The sequence below is a fragment of the Bicyclus anynana genome, chromosome 20 (assembly GCF_947172395.1).
Source record: "Bicyclus anynana chromosome 20, ilBicAnyn1.1, whole genome shotgun sequence".
In the NCBI taxonomy this organism is placed as follows: Eukaryota; Metazoa; Arthropoda; class Insecta; order Lepidoptera; family Nymphalidae; genus Bicyclus; species Bicyclus anynana.
The window spans coordinates 1,671,170-1,683,982 of NC_069102.1; the positions used below are offsets into that span (position 1 = coordinate 1,671,170).

General features: G+C 35.3%; 2 protein-coding genes across 2 annotated transcripts; one reads left to right on the plus strand and one right to left on the minus strand.

The window, feature by feature from the left end:
- Positions 1–261: 261 nt before the first annotated feature.
- Positions 262–7,705, minus strand: LOC112047080 (beta-hexosaminidase subunit beta). The gene is made up of 10 exons (XM_024083999.2): positions 7,427–7,705; positions 4,834–5,050; positions 3,492–3,601; positions 3,033–3,241; positions 2,696–2,808; positions 2,422–2,623; positions 1,966–2,092; positions 1,393–1,476; positions 733–935; positions 262–518 (listed from the first exon to the last, which is right to left on the minus strand). The coding sequence occupies exons 1-10, from the start codon at positions 7,607–7,609 to the stop codon at positions 335–337; spliced, it is 1,632 nt and encodes a 543-aa protein (XP_023939767.2). The 5' UTR covers positions 7,610–7,705; the 3' UTR covers positions 262–334.
- Positions 7,706–11,340: 3,635 nt separating this feature from the next.
- LOC112047081 (ER membrane protein complex subunit 7) lies at positions 11,341–12,796 on the plus strand. The gene is made up of 2 exons (XM_024084001.2): positions 11,341–11,904; positions 12,429–12,796. The coding sequence occupies exons 1-2, from the start codon at positions 11,498–11,500 to the stop codon at positions 12,694–12,696; spliced, it is 675 nt and encodes a 224-aa protein (XP_023939769.1). The 5' UTR covers positions 11,341–11,497; the 3' UTR covers positions 12,697–12,796.
- The last annotated feature ends 17 nt before the right edge of the window (positions 12,797–12,813 follow it).

The following is a 12,813-nucleotide window of genomic DNA, read 5'->3' on the forward strand; positions in this document are numbered from 1 at the left end:
ATCGGCTGGACCGATTTTAACGAGACTTTCATTGGCAAATAGCTGATGATATAAGCAATTACTTAGGCTATCGTGTCTATACGGGTTAAACAGGGGACAAAGCTAGTACATAATTATATTAAGGTAATGTATCATTGTATAGACACTTGATTTGTACATAGATGTGACATGTGCGTTAATTAATTATACTGTAACTTTACAGCCCCGTATAATAAAATACATTTGTACGTTGATTCAGATGGAGGAGTGATGAATATAAAATAACAGTTAAAAATAAACTTTATTAGTAATAATGGTTACAAATATCTTATAAATAATATCGTAGAATTAAATGTTACACAACACAAAATCCAGGTCCAGAAGGTGGTTGTGCGTCAATACCGCGGCGTATCATTCGACACGCGTGTTCTTCTATCCGGTTATAGGCTTCAGATGGAGCGCGTGATGATCTGTAACGTGTATTGCTGTCTTGGTAGCTCCATAGTCTTTCAGCCACAGCACTTGCTCTCGGCCATACTCTAAAACATCATAAAAACAGTGAATCAAAAATCTCGCTTGACTTGGATAGTAACCTGGTATATGCGTTACGAATTTACGAAACATGTGGACGGGCGAGGCAAAAGGAAGTTTCGAGCTAAAGAAGTTTTACTTTAGTCGTGTAAGTTACAGAGTCACATATTAAATAGTTATATATCTTTATATTATAATATTCATAAAAATATATACAAGTACCTGTTTATAACATTTCTATCATCTGCCATCTCACCCCACATACAAGCTTCTCCTCCAACAATGCCTGCCATGAGAGTTTTGTTGCTTGTTACATCATATACCATTTGACGAGGATCAGCTGCGTAATAGTCTGTCCACCTTGAGCCCAGAGCATCTAAGTACCATGAAGATGAAAAGAGAACTCGATGTCCAGTTTTTAAGACCTGTTAATTTATTGGAACCTTTTTATTGCTTGTCAAGCAATGCACGAAATTATTTAAAAAAAAACCGAAGAAAAGTTTTAATATATTTAATACGGAATGTCTATTGGTACTCTATTCTCCTCAACTGCTTTAGATAGTGTAATGCTACCCTGTTCCGAATTTCAGCAGGTACCTTGAATCAGTTTTTCAAAACGAAGAAAACGTAGACGAAGCACGTAGATGAATGATAAACATGGCATAAACATGTAATCCGAAGGGATAATAAATTTCTCATTACCAGAACGTTGACATTGCACGTAGAAGAGCACAAAATAAGGGAAAGTCCAAAGAAGAGATTGTAGGTGTGTGTAAAAATAAGATAAAAGCGAATAGAAAAGAATGTCATTTTATCGACAGTCATATTTTTTAAGGGCGAGGAGATGATTATGAAAATATGGGCAGCAAAAAGATGTCTTACATTAATCATTTCAGTAATCCAGTTGTATTTCCATACTTGTATAAGTGTATCTGTAGAAAGAATTACACCTTCATCGTATACTTCCTGAAATAAATAAAAATCAATATATATTAGTCATATGACGTTTACTTAAGACTAGAAGTGATTATTATTTATACTATCTGTATCTATATAAAATAAAAATCGATTGATGATGAAATTGATTGAAAACAAAGTCCTACGTGGCGTCTGTCTGTTCACTATAAACTAAAAGACTACTGATCACATTTTCATGCGATTTTCGCCAATAGGTAGGGTGGTAAATGTGGAAGGTATACACATATAAGTTTTGTTATTAAGATTTTATGTAAATTGATTGAAATATAACTAGCTAACTTTGGAGATATAACAAAATCATGCCTGGTGGAAAAAGTCCGCAATGGCATTTAAAACATAATATTTATGTTTCAAGGATAACTTGCTGTACCCACTTCTCAAATTTGGTTTTGTATAATAAAAGTTTAGTAGTTTCTCGTGGATGACGTCGCGGACGTCCGTTAATTTTAAATAAATTAAATAAAAACAAATAGTCACCTGCCATACTACAGGCACTGTTGCATTTGCTAGAAGTGGTATTACACGGCTCATAAATAGAGCATGTAAATCTGACGCAGTTAGTTTGTGGACTTTCATATAATCTATAAGTTTTGGATTCGATTTCCTGTAAAACAAGTAATAATTTTAGAAATATACCTATATAATATTTTCGGTTCTGACGAAAACCAAACCCATGCCTCTTATGCTCTCGCGACCAGAGTGTAGTGTGACTGTGGTCCAGTTGGAAGGAAACTCTGGCCTTGTTAGCTAAAGGAACGGAAGCTATCGGTTCTATTCATGTCAGTTCCGATTTTTTATTATTATGTTTATTTCCAAAGCAAACCAAAGAAAGTGTTGATCAGACTGCTCCAACAAATATGTTTATATAAATACACCAACATGTTTTACGATAAATATACTTCTTTTTTAATCAAAGAAATCTTAAATAATCACCAGCATTGTAACTCAACCTCATCACCACCAACGTGGAAGTATTTGTCTGGGAATACATTTTGAACTTCTTTGAACAAATCTCGGAGTAGTTTATAAGTGGTATTAGACGTCGGATCCATAGGACCAAATCCTATAACTTTCCCATTTTCATAACATTCTGTCAAAATATCAGTAAATGCGATGCCCCAAGACCCAGTGTGTCCTAAAAATTAAATAAAAAATTTAACAATGATATGTCTATATATAATATAACTAAACAAAAACCAATAATTACCAGGAACATCAAATTCAGGTATTACTCGTATACCACGATTTCTTGCATATTCGATCACTCTCTCTATATCGTCCTTGGTATAAACCATGGACGGATCAAAAGCACCTCTTTCACTGAAATAAATAAATAATAAGAGAATCATTAAATTACTTAAAACATTAAATTAATTAACTTATTTATTAAATTAAGGGGTGTGTAAATGCATTAATTTTAAAAGATATTATGCCTGTATGCACAATGAATGTGTATTGTACAAGTATAATCTAAAAGGCGGGCAACATTACTTAAGGATTTATTTTATTTGGTGGGATTAATTAATTAATTAAATAAAAGTTACCTCAATTCTGGAAATCTTTCACTTTGATATGGAAAACTCTGATCATCTACTATGTGCCAGTGGAACACGTTCATTTTATTAATCGCCATTGCGTCCAGAGTTTTTAGAATGTTTGACACGGTAATAAAATGACGGGATGTGTCAAGCAGCAGTCCTCTATGCTTATATCGTGGGAAATCTGATATTGTAGTTTTATTTACTCGTATATCCTGCAGCATAAAAACGATACACAACAATCGGTAAACCGGTAATATTCGAATTATTACAACTACATACAACACTATCAATTTAAATTAAACTGAGTACTTGAGAAGAGTCACAGACAGTCAGATATTATAAAAAGGCGGGAAATACTCGTGAATTGAAGTTGCTTTGTAGAATTTCAGTTTATACTTTATTAATCTAATATGTTACCTACAACTCCAAGGTATGCCTAATATAATGTTCTACAATACTTACGTTGTGATCATCAGATACATAAAATAGTTGTGCAAATGTCTCGAGACCTCTTATTACGCCCCATACTGATGAAGAGACTAGTGTTGTAGTAGACGATACAGTAAGATTATCTAATAAAAAACAAACACAAAAAAATATAATCTATGAGTAGGTTACAAATAATGTTTATAAGTATAATATTCATAGAATTGTTTGGTTATGTAGGTATGTTGGTACATATCTACTAAGATAAAGATTCTTTAACTAACTGAGCAAAACAAATAAATCATTATTTAAGGTCAAGAAGAATTTATTAGGTTATCTTAATAAATAAACACTTGTATTGTGAAGATTAGCACAATCTGCCTACCTACTACAAGAACAATAAATAGTAAATACCAATACTGGTTTTTTAAGATAATTATATCTTATAATTAAATCAAGTGGATTTTTCCTGTATCATCATTATCAGAAAAATAATATCAGGTCACCCTCCTTGTTGGAGGGGAAATGGAGCTTAGACCCGCTATACTCCAATACCGGTTGCTATCAGCAGGACTATTCGTATTCTGTAACGTTGTTGTTGTTTCGTACAACTCGCAATTCACATACATCTCTCTCTGTCTAACGGCCGTTTTAAATAACCTGCCCAAGATGACGGATAGATAGCTATCCTCGATTATCAGTAAACCTCGTAATCTGTAACCACATAGGCTCAGTGGCGTGCACAAGGTTTTTAACTAGGGTATGCTCTATATATAAAAATTTTACAAAATGGAAAATTCTTCCTCCAATAGAGGATAATGAATCCTCAGGGCATGCATTATGTTTATGAACCTATGAAGTGCACACCACTGCATTGCATAGGTTAACCAGTAGAACAAGGGGGCAGTTAAAGTTTTGAAACTTACTTTTAACCCTTATGAGTTTTGCTAGTGTGGTTTTATTAACGTATTTCGACGGAAAAACCTACACACAGAAATAAATAAAATACATGCAAAAATGCGATGCCTCTCTGGAGAACTCATTACGAACCTGAATTGCATTTTACAAAAAGAATTAAAAAAGACCGGTCCATAAATGACGGAATTAACGCTGGACACAGGTACATACAGCCGAACGTAGAATCTCCTCCTTTTTGGAAGTCGGTTAAAAATAGAAAATTCCTTTCTATTACTATTTCTACTATAGAGCTAAATTATGCATGCCACTGCTATATAGTTCGTATCATGTAGGATGGTGCGGGTGAATTCGTTTCACTCTTGAAAGTTTGCCGCGATTCACGTTAATAGAACGTACGTATCATGAACGTCGTAAAGGCGACTGTCACCGTACCCATGCTATCTGAAAAAACTTTACTTACAGCTTTCATCCATGTCAAGATGCGGGTACTCCTCACACGGCGAAGTGAGGGTCACTTCCAGTTCTTTGAGATGTCCCCTGTACGAAGTATTGCTGTGTATTCCCTCGGTCTGCGGAGACGGCGCTGTGGGGTGAGTTTTCAACCCGAGTTTGTTCTCCAATAAATAGGAGTAACGGGCGATCGCATTCGTTAATATATCGCACGTTTGATCCAGAACCTGGAAGATGGAGAGAAATATGAAGTCTCCTTGACGAGACGAGTATATTCATTATTGTAATGAATATATGTATGAGAAACTGGATGTTGTGCCAAACGGGATAAATTTCCTTTCCTTTGGGACGGCTTACCTTCATCAAAATTCCATCCTTTGCCACTGGTACCTACCTATCTAACACAACATGCATTGAACTATTTTGCTAATATGTATAAATATTCAGATGCCTAAAAATTAACCTTATCGAATATTGCAACAAAAACATTGGTTTATGTCGGCATTTCCTATTATCGTATGCAGTATCCGTAATATTGTAGGCACATACATAATTAGCTCATAGTAATTAAATAAACGCTGGAATATGTACATGATTGATTATGTATATACCTACAGGCTACAGTGATGTATCCAACATTATACGGGCTGCAGAATAAAATTAGTATATTATCTAGATCTATTCAACTTTGAAAACTTAGATCATGTGGTTCTTTATATATATTTTTTTAATTAGTTGCCCATGTAATGGAATGGAACCTAAACCTCGTGCGGATTAACTTGACACCTAGCTCGAATGATGTTTGTAAAATATTTGTATGGATGGTTTTGGTAGCCAGGTGTCAAGTAAATGCCCACGGGTTATAGGTGTTCATATCTGCCGGTATTATCCCAATTACATTTTTGTTTCTACAGACTCTCGTACTATATCTACCTATAGTTTAAACTTTTATGTAATTTCCTGGTTGTTAAGTTTCCTTTCGTTTAATTGAAGTCACGCCTGATTGTAAGCTTTAAATCAGCCTATGGTGGAACGCACTTGCCTAATCATCCTACTTTTGGCTTTGTGGGAAAAATGTTAGCAGGAGGTATTCCATATCTCAATATCTCATATGGGATTTCGACGACTCAGAGGTGCATCTGCGTTCGCTTGTTTACGGTTAAACGTCAATGAAAGAATTGAGAATGAGATCAAACAACAAAAACCCTTAACCGGAGCATCCTCAGGAGATGTTGACTCTACAACGTGCAACGTTGCACGTTGTAGAGTCAACATCTCCTGAGGATGCTCCGGTTTCGGGGTGAAACGTACGTAGAGAGTATTTTGTCGGAGCTGGGTGACGTTGTCGCATGGGTTCATCTATACCTGATGAACTTCCGCAAAGTAACGCCTACTTATATCCAATATTTAAATGAGAGATATTGAAATGATTAAACAGTTCCCCATGTTCAGTATATATTATTAGTCCTGCGAAATCCGGGTTACTGATTGAACCAGTCGGTTGATCGGTTTGAAAGCGGTGTTATGCCAAATAAGCTATTAAAGTTTATTTTGTTTTTTTAGTACCGCCAATAAATAGAAAGAACATAAGTACGATGTTATTTTTCGCTTTTTAGAGTAATACATCTTTGAAGTCCTTTATTTCCCTGTTTTTAGTGTGTGTTACCATAGTGACCGTAAACGGCACAGTTAGGGCAATTTCGTTCACTTATTTCAGTTATTTTGATTTTAATAAAAACATACTAAACCGATTTCCGTGAAAATTAATACTCATTCCAGGCCAATCTGAAATAATACTCATTCAAACAAAAAAGAATTTTTAAAATTGATTAATAAATGACGAAGTTATGAGGTAAAAGACATAAAACACACGCGTTGAACGTTAAAAACTTCCTCCTTTTTTTGAAGTCCGTAACAAATACCAATAAACAGACAACCTTCTACGATGATCTATAACTATACCTATTTAATTTATATATAAAATAGTGACGTCATTGTTTTATAAACTTGTAATGTTTGAAAGTATATTGTTTACTAAATATCGCAAGTGACATGTTGGAGACGTTCCGCATTAACATCCGCCTACCCATTCGTTGTAACTTACGGGGTGATTATCATTCAAAATTAAATATTATAAAATCTACCTCAAGCATCACTTATTTGTATAAAAAAACATATAAAAACAAAAGTTCTGTCTTATAGAGGAATCAACGAAAACAATTTAAAATTTTCAATTTAACCATTTTACCCTCAAATATTGTAAACCCAAAAATTGCTCCAAAGTAAAATTGGAAAAGTCCTACGGAACCCTTGGCGGACGAGTCGACACCCACTTCACCGTATTTTTTAATTTTCCCAAGTTTAATTCACAGCTAAAATTATTATTTATGCTAGAAAGGATTATATGGATACGAAACATTATTTTTGAGTTATAAAATTTATAGTGCCTATTTAATTCGATATTGTGACAAATAATAACAAATTAACGATAACGCTTATTATGTACCTAATTAAGAGGTCATGTAGTCTACATAAATACACATTTATCTACAAGTTTAAGGAATATGGTCGCAAATCGATAATTTCGCCAAAATAACACTCACCTTAACTTTGAACTGCGAAGGGTTGAATACATAAAACGTTTGCTCCTTAACTTCAACCTGTGGCTTGGGCCAGACTTCACCTTTAGTCGGGGGATACTTCGGACCGACCTGGGCCAACCACATAGCCCTGACGTTTATCAAACCAATAAATAAAATAGAAAATAATAGAAAATAACGTAACATTGTGACTAAAAAATAAATATTCAGTACATAGGAAAAAAATTGTTAGAAGAAGTTCACTCGTCGAGAAATCGGAGAGAACTAAATTAATGATCATAAACGCTTTACGCTCATTGTAGTAGATGTTTACGATACATATGTACCGTGTTACAGGTATTGACACGCATACGGAGTTTTGTAAAATTCCTAAATCGTCATAGAGATCGCAGAATCCGTTATATGTTTTATTTTTCAAGTGAGCAGGACATTTTCATTTAATGGCCAGGTCAATAGTACCCTAAACCGACTAACTTGTTTGTAAGGATTGATGACAACGGGAGAAGCTAGGGAAATATGCAAGAGTTCTAGCAAGTGGAAGGATGTGATCTCTGTTTGTCGTGTGTAGTAGAAGATGAGAAGCAAAGAAAAGCTTGTTTACGATTTCTTTTTACTGTTCAACTGATTTTATATTTTACAAAGTGCATTGGGTTAGTAGAGATCAAAATGTATTCAAGTCAAGTGGTTAGCGTCGACATATGCATGTCACATGGGATTTACAACTGCGTTGTCAACTTATGGATAAGCTACAAAGCAAATATACCCTCAGACCACCTTCAGACACATTTCTCTCCTCTCGCTCTCTTCTAAAGGTGAGCAAATAATTCAGATGATCTGTGACAAACTTAGCCAGCTTATTAAAGGTTTACCGAGCGTTAGCTTTTAGCGATGTCTGTTCTGTGGGTTTAAACAAGTAGAAGACTCCTATTCCATTCATAACAAAACTCGCAAGTTGCTCCTCGCCCATTGATAACGTATTAATTTTGATATTTTATATGCTCCTAAACAATTGAACGGGATAACGATACCTAGAGGGTGGTTAATGTAAATGATAGATATTGTTAAAACAGGCAAACTCCGCGCATTCACACTAGCAATCACGCGATTAGTCTCTGTAACACCCTAGTCTCTTGCCTAGGTATATGAAACAGGCATAGGTACTGTGCGTTTGAATGTGCGTTCTTCCTTCCAGCACTATCCACACAAAAAATGCATAATTTACAAATTACACCGTCAACTATGCGACGGACAAAATCGAATTCCACACAAGTGCCATCTCTGGTGGATAGAGGAAGGTGCTGCCTAGTTTTAACAAATGCCGAAATCTAGCGTTCCACCGTCTACGAGGTCTAGGTACTTATATATAATCCATAAATTAATAGATACCTACTACGTATAAAGAATCCTTATTTCTTGACAAGAAAATGACAAATACCTGGGAGTAGCCCTTGATAGTCGTATGAACACAGCCACACAAATACAGAAGGTTATCACAATAGTCGCGTATTCGATGAGCCGTCTGTATCTCATATTTTGCCCTTTAAAAAAAGTCCATCTGTAGTTTATCTCTATAAGACCTGTATCCATGATCTATCACCATAATGATCAAGATTCAAGTTACCGAAGCGTTTAGTCCGTCCTCAATCTTCCTCTATAGAATACCAGCTGACGCAGCGCGGTTTCACCCGCGTGGATTCCGTTCGCGTAGAAATACGGGGATAATATATAGCCTATAGCCTTCCTCGATAAATAGGCTATCTAATACTAAATGAATTTTTCAATTCGGACAAGTAGTTCCTAAGAATAGCTTTGTAAAGATTGTAGATTGATCCTAAATGAAACTCTTACTGTCGTTCACTTGCTTAAACGAGTATTGGAAATTAATCAATGTTGAAACTTAAACGATATTAGGTACACAGCAATTAATATTGACATCAAAGTAAATGAATTTCTACAAAGTACACGTCTGGGCAGACATGTACTTCCTCGCTATTTCATTAACTTCATATCGTTAATACGTTTGAACATATGTTTATTTTGTGCAAATAGAGATAAATTTTCTATATGCAAAATTCCGTAAAATATGTGTTCGAACTGTGACTGTCGTACTGTATAAATTACTGGGAAAATATGCGCCCCTTTTAGCAATTTCCGCGCGAGGCGAGGTGGCTGCCGGCTGGAGGTGGCAATCGGCTAAAAAGGTACAAAAAAAATAGTAGTAATAGTAAGCAATGTGCATGTATTGTCAACTAAATTCCCGCGCAAGTAAACTGCCGAAGGGCAATACAGCCAACACAATAAATGAAACGTTCAGAAACCGCCACATTTTAACTATCTTCCTAAACAAAAAAAAAATCATCCGCTTTGCTTGCGGTATTACATTTCGACCTCCGTCGCTATCCAAATTCCTCGACCTGGCCTGTCACCCCAGCCAAACAGTGGCTGTGGCCTCTTTATATTCCCCTCATCAACAAAAAATATCTTTTAACACCTGGAGCATGAGATAACCGCAGGCAGCGCGCTGTTGGTGACACATTCAACCTCTGCACAGCATCTTTTCTGCAGGCTTAAGGTCTTACCCCCAAAAAGGGGTAGAAAGGGGAATCAAGTCTCGCTACGCTTCAGTCGTCTCGAGGCTTGCAAGTACCCACACCAGGTCCACGATCGATTGGAAATTGCTCAAACTGCTGCTGTCGAATTGAAGTCGGGGTAATCATTCGTCTGAGGGGTAACCTCATTAAATTACTCCGACTTAAATTCCAACTACGTTTGTCAGGAATGATCACATTGAGCCAACAAACCCAACAATATTAAAATTATTAAGAATTATTAATTAGGTGTATTATACCTAGATAATCAGTATCCTTGTTATCTTTTTTAGTAAAGTAGAAACTTTCAAGTTATAAGTTACTAGTTTTACTTACCAAAATCCAAAAAATACTAGCAAAATTAATTTTTAAAACTAACTTTGATTTGACATACGAGGCCATTGACCATAGTTAATCTATGCTTAACATAAGAACTTAAGATCTAACCCTTTACTACAAAACATATGTACAAGTACCTTTACTCTTTTGATACAATATGTCCTAATTTAAGTTATTGTAAGAGGCATACACGATCTCAGACTAAATACATAATTGGTCTGAGATCTGAGTACACCATACACCTGTCTAGTGCTTTCGGAGTACCTTTCCTGTAAATTGTAAAAGGTAGGTAAGTAAGTATAGTATATGTTACACTATGGTATTCAACTTACAACTGGTATTTCATCTTAATAATATTGATTGTCTAATCATTAGATAGATACCACACTTTACAATAATGTAGTTTGTAACTCTTCATTGAAAAGAAGAACAAAAGTGGGTAGCTATTGCTTGGTTAACTTGTGTTGGTCTGAGATATGCCCATCTGACTAATTATGTAGGGTATCTTCATTTTATAATTTTGTATTTGAATGGTTATAATAGTAAGTACCATGAATTTACTTAACTCTATGAACAGAACCTACTGAGAAATAAGATGCAATAAAAAGGGTAGGTACCTAAGGTAGGTACAATAAATGTATAAACAAAATTAGTGTTTGTCAATAATTTCAAAATACCTAACTTTTCCGAGGGCTCAAAACGGCTAGAACCCAGAGCCGTAAAGCTTATTATTTCAAAAAATAACTTGTATGAATTCTTTGACTCTATTTTTTAGCAAAAAACCTTCGACCATGAAGTTTACTCTTTGGAGAAGGGAGAATGTGGGAGAATGGGAGAATGCTTAGACCAGAGAGAATGGTATAAAAAAGAGAGCTGTAAATACTGTCATTTTATCATTTTGATTTTGACGTCTGTTCCGTGGATTCATGACTTTTACCACAGACCACAGACTTTTACAATTTATAGGATCTGTGGTCATGTAATTTTTCCTGATTTGACGTTTGTGGTCAAATTTTGTTGAAATTGAAACGTCTGTGGATAAAATATTGATAAATCTCGTGAAATTGCGAATCGAAGTTAAATCCAATTAAATTAAATACTCAAACAACTTTACGCTTTATAAACATTTTGCCTAATTTGTTGTACAATGTTTCGCTTAGACATTCTGTTCGTTGCGTTGGGTGTAATCAGTAACGTGTTTTGTGCTCTGAACACCTTGGATGAGGAGACTGGGAATGGCAGATATGTTATAGAAGGGAGAGTATTCCCCGCTGATGATCAAGACCCAACGAACTGGCAAGTCGATACGAGGATCCACGTCAACGGGGGAGAGTTTATAGGTTTTATAAAGGACGATGGTTCGTTCGCTGTGCACAATGTCCCGTCGGGCTCCTACGTGGTGGAAATCGTACATCCCGATTACTTCTACGAACCAATCCGAGTTGAGATTAACTCGAAAGGCAAATATAGAGCTCGCAAAGTGAATTATATTCAGACATCGCAGATAATTCAAGTGCCTTATCCCTTGAGGATGAAGGTCATGTCAAAAATAAGGTGAGAATTGACTTCGTTAGTCTTTTCAGCCGTTTACTGTAAGCTGTCTTTAGTGCTTATAATACTATCCTGTTTTTACCAACTTAAAATCAGGAGGTTCTCAATTCAATTGTTTTATTTTTGAATCTCGTGAACCACGAAAGTTAGACATTTGAAATTTTCACAGATCATATTGTTATGTTGCTGCTGTAAGTGTAATATACTAAAAACAATTAACTAAATATTTAAGGCAGCCCCAATACAACACACATGATTTTTTTTAACACTGTACAGAACCCTTTGTGTGCAAGTCTAACTTGCACTTGGCCATTTCTAATAAATAGATTTCTTTATTATTTAGAACTTTATTGCACAAAGCAAAATATAGTGTACAATTGGAAAGGTAGATAATTGAAAATTGTAATAGAGAATATGCATGTAATTTGAGTTGAGGCCAGATATTTTTATTTGTACTCCTTAAAATAGGTTGATAATGATTATTGAAAGTGATGCATTATATTAAAAAATATTTCAATGTACTTCAGGTATTTCCAAGTTCGCGAGCAGTGGAGGCTAACAGACTTCCTGTTCAATCCAATGGTGATAATGATGGTGTTACCACTCCTCCTTATCATGGTGCTCCCAAAAATGATGAACGACCCGGACACCAAGGAAGACTTCAAGCAAATCAGCAACATGGCAAAGATGTCCGAATTTCCAGAGATGTCCGAAATGTTCACATCGTTGTTCAGTGGAGGGTCCACTAAAGCTAATGCCAATGCCAAAGCAAAACAAGTCAAGAAAAGACAGTAGTTGTATTTTGTATATTCTAGCTAATTTATCAATATATTGTCTTTATTGTATATAGAAATAGCTTAATTTATACTTTGAAAATAAACACTTCTATTCACAATTTGCATTTTGCATTTT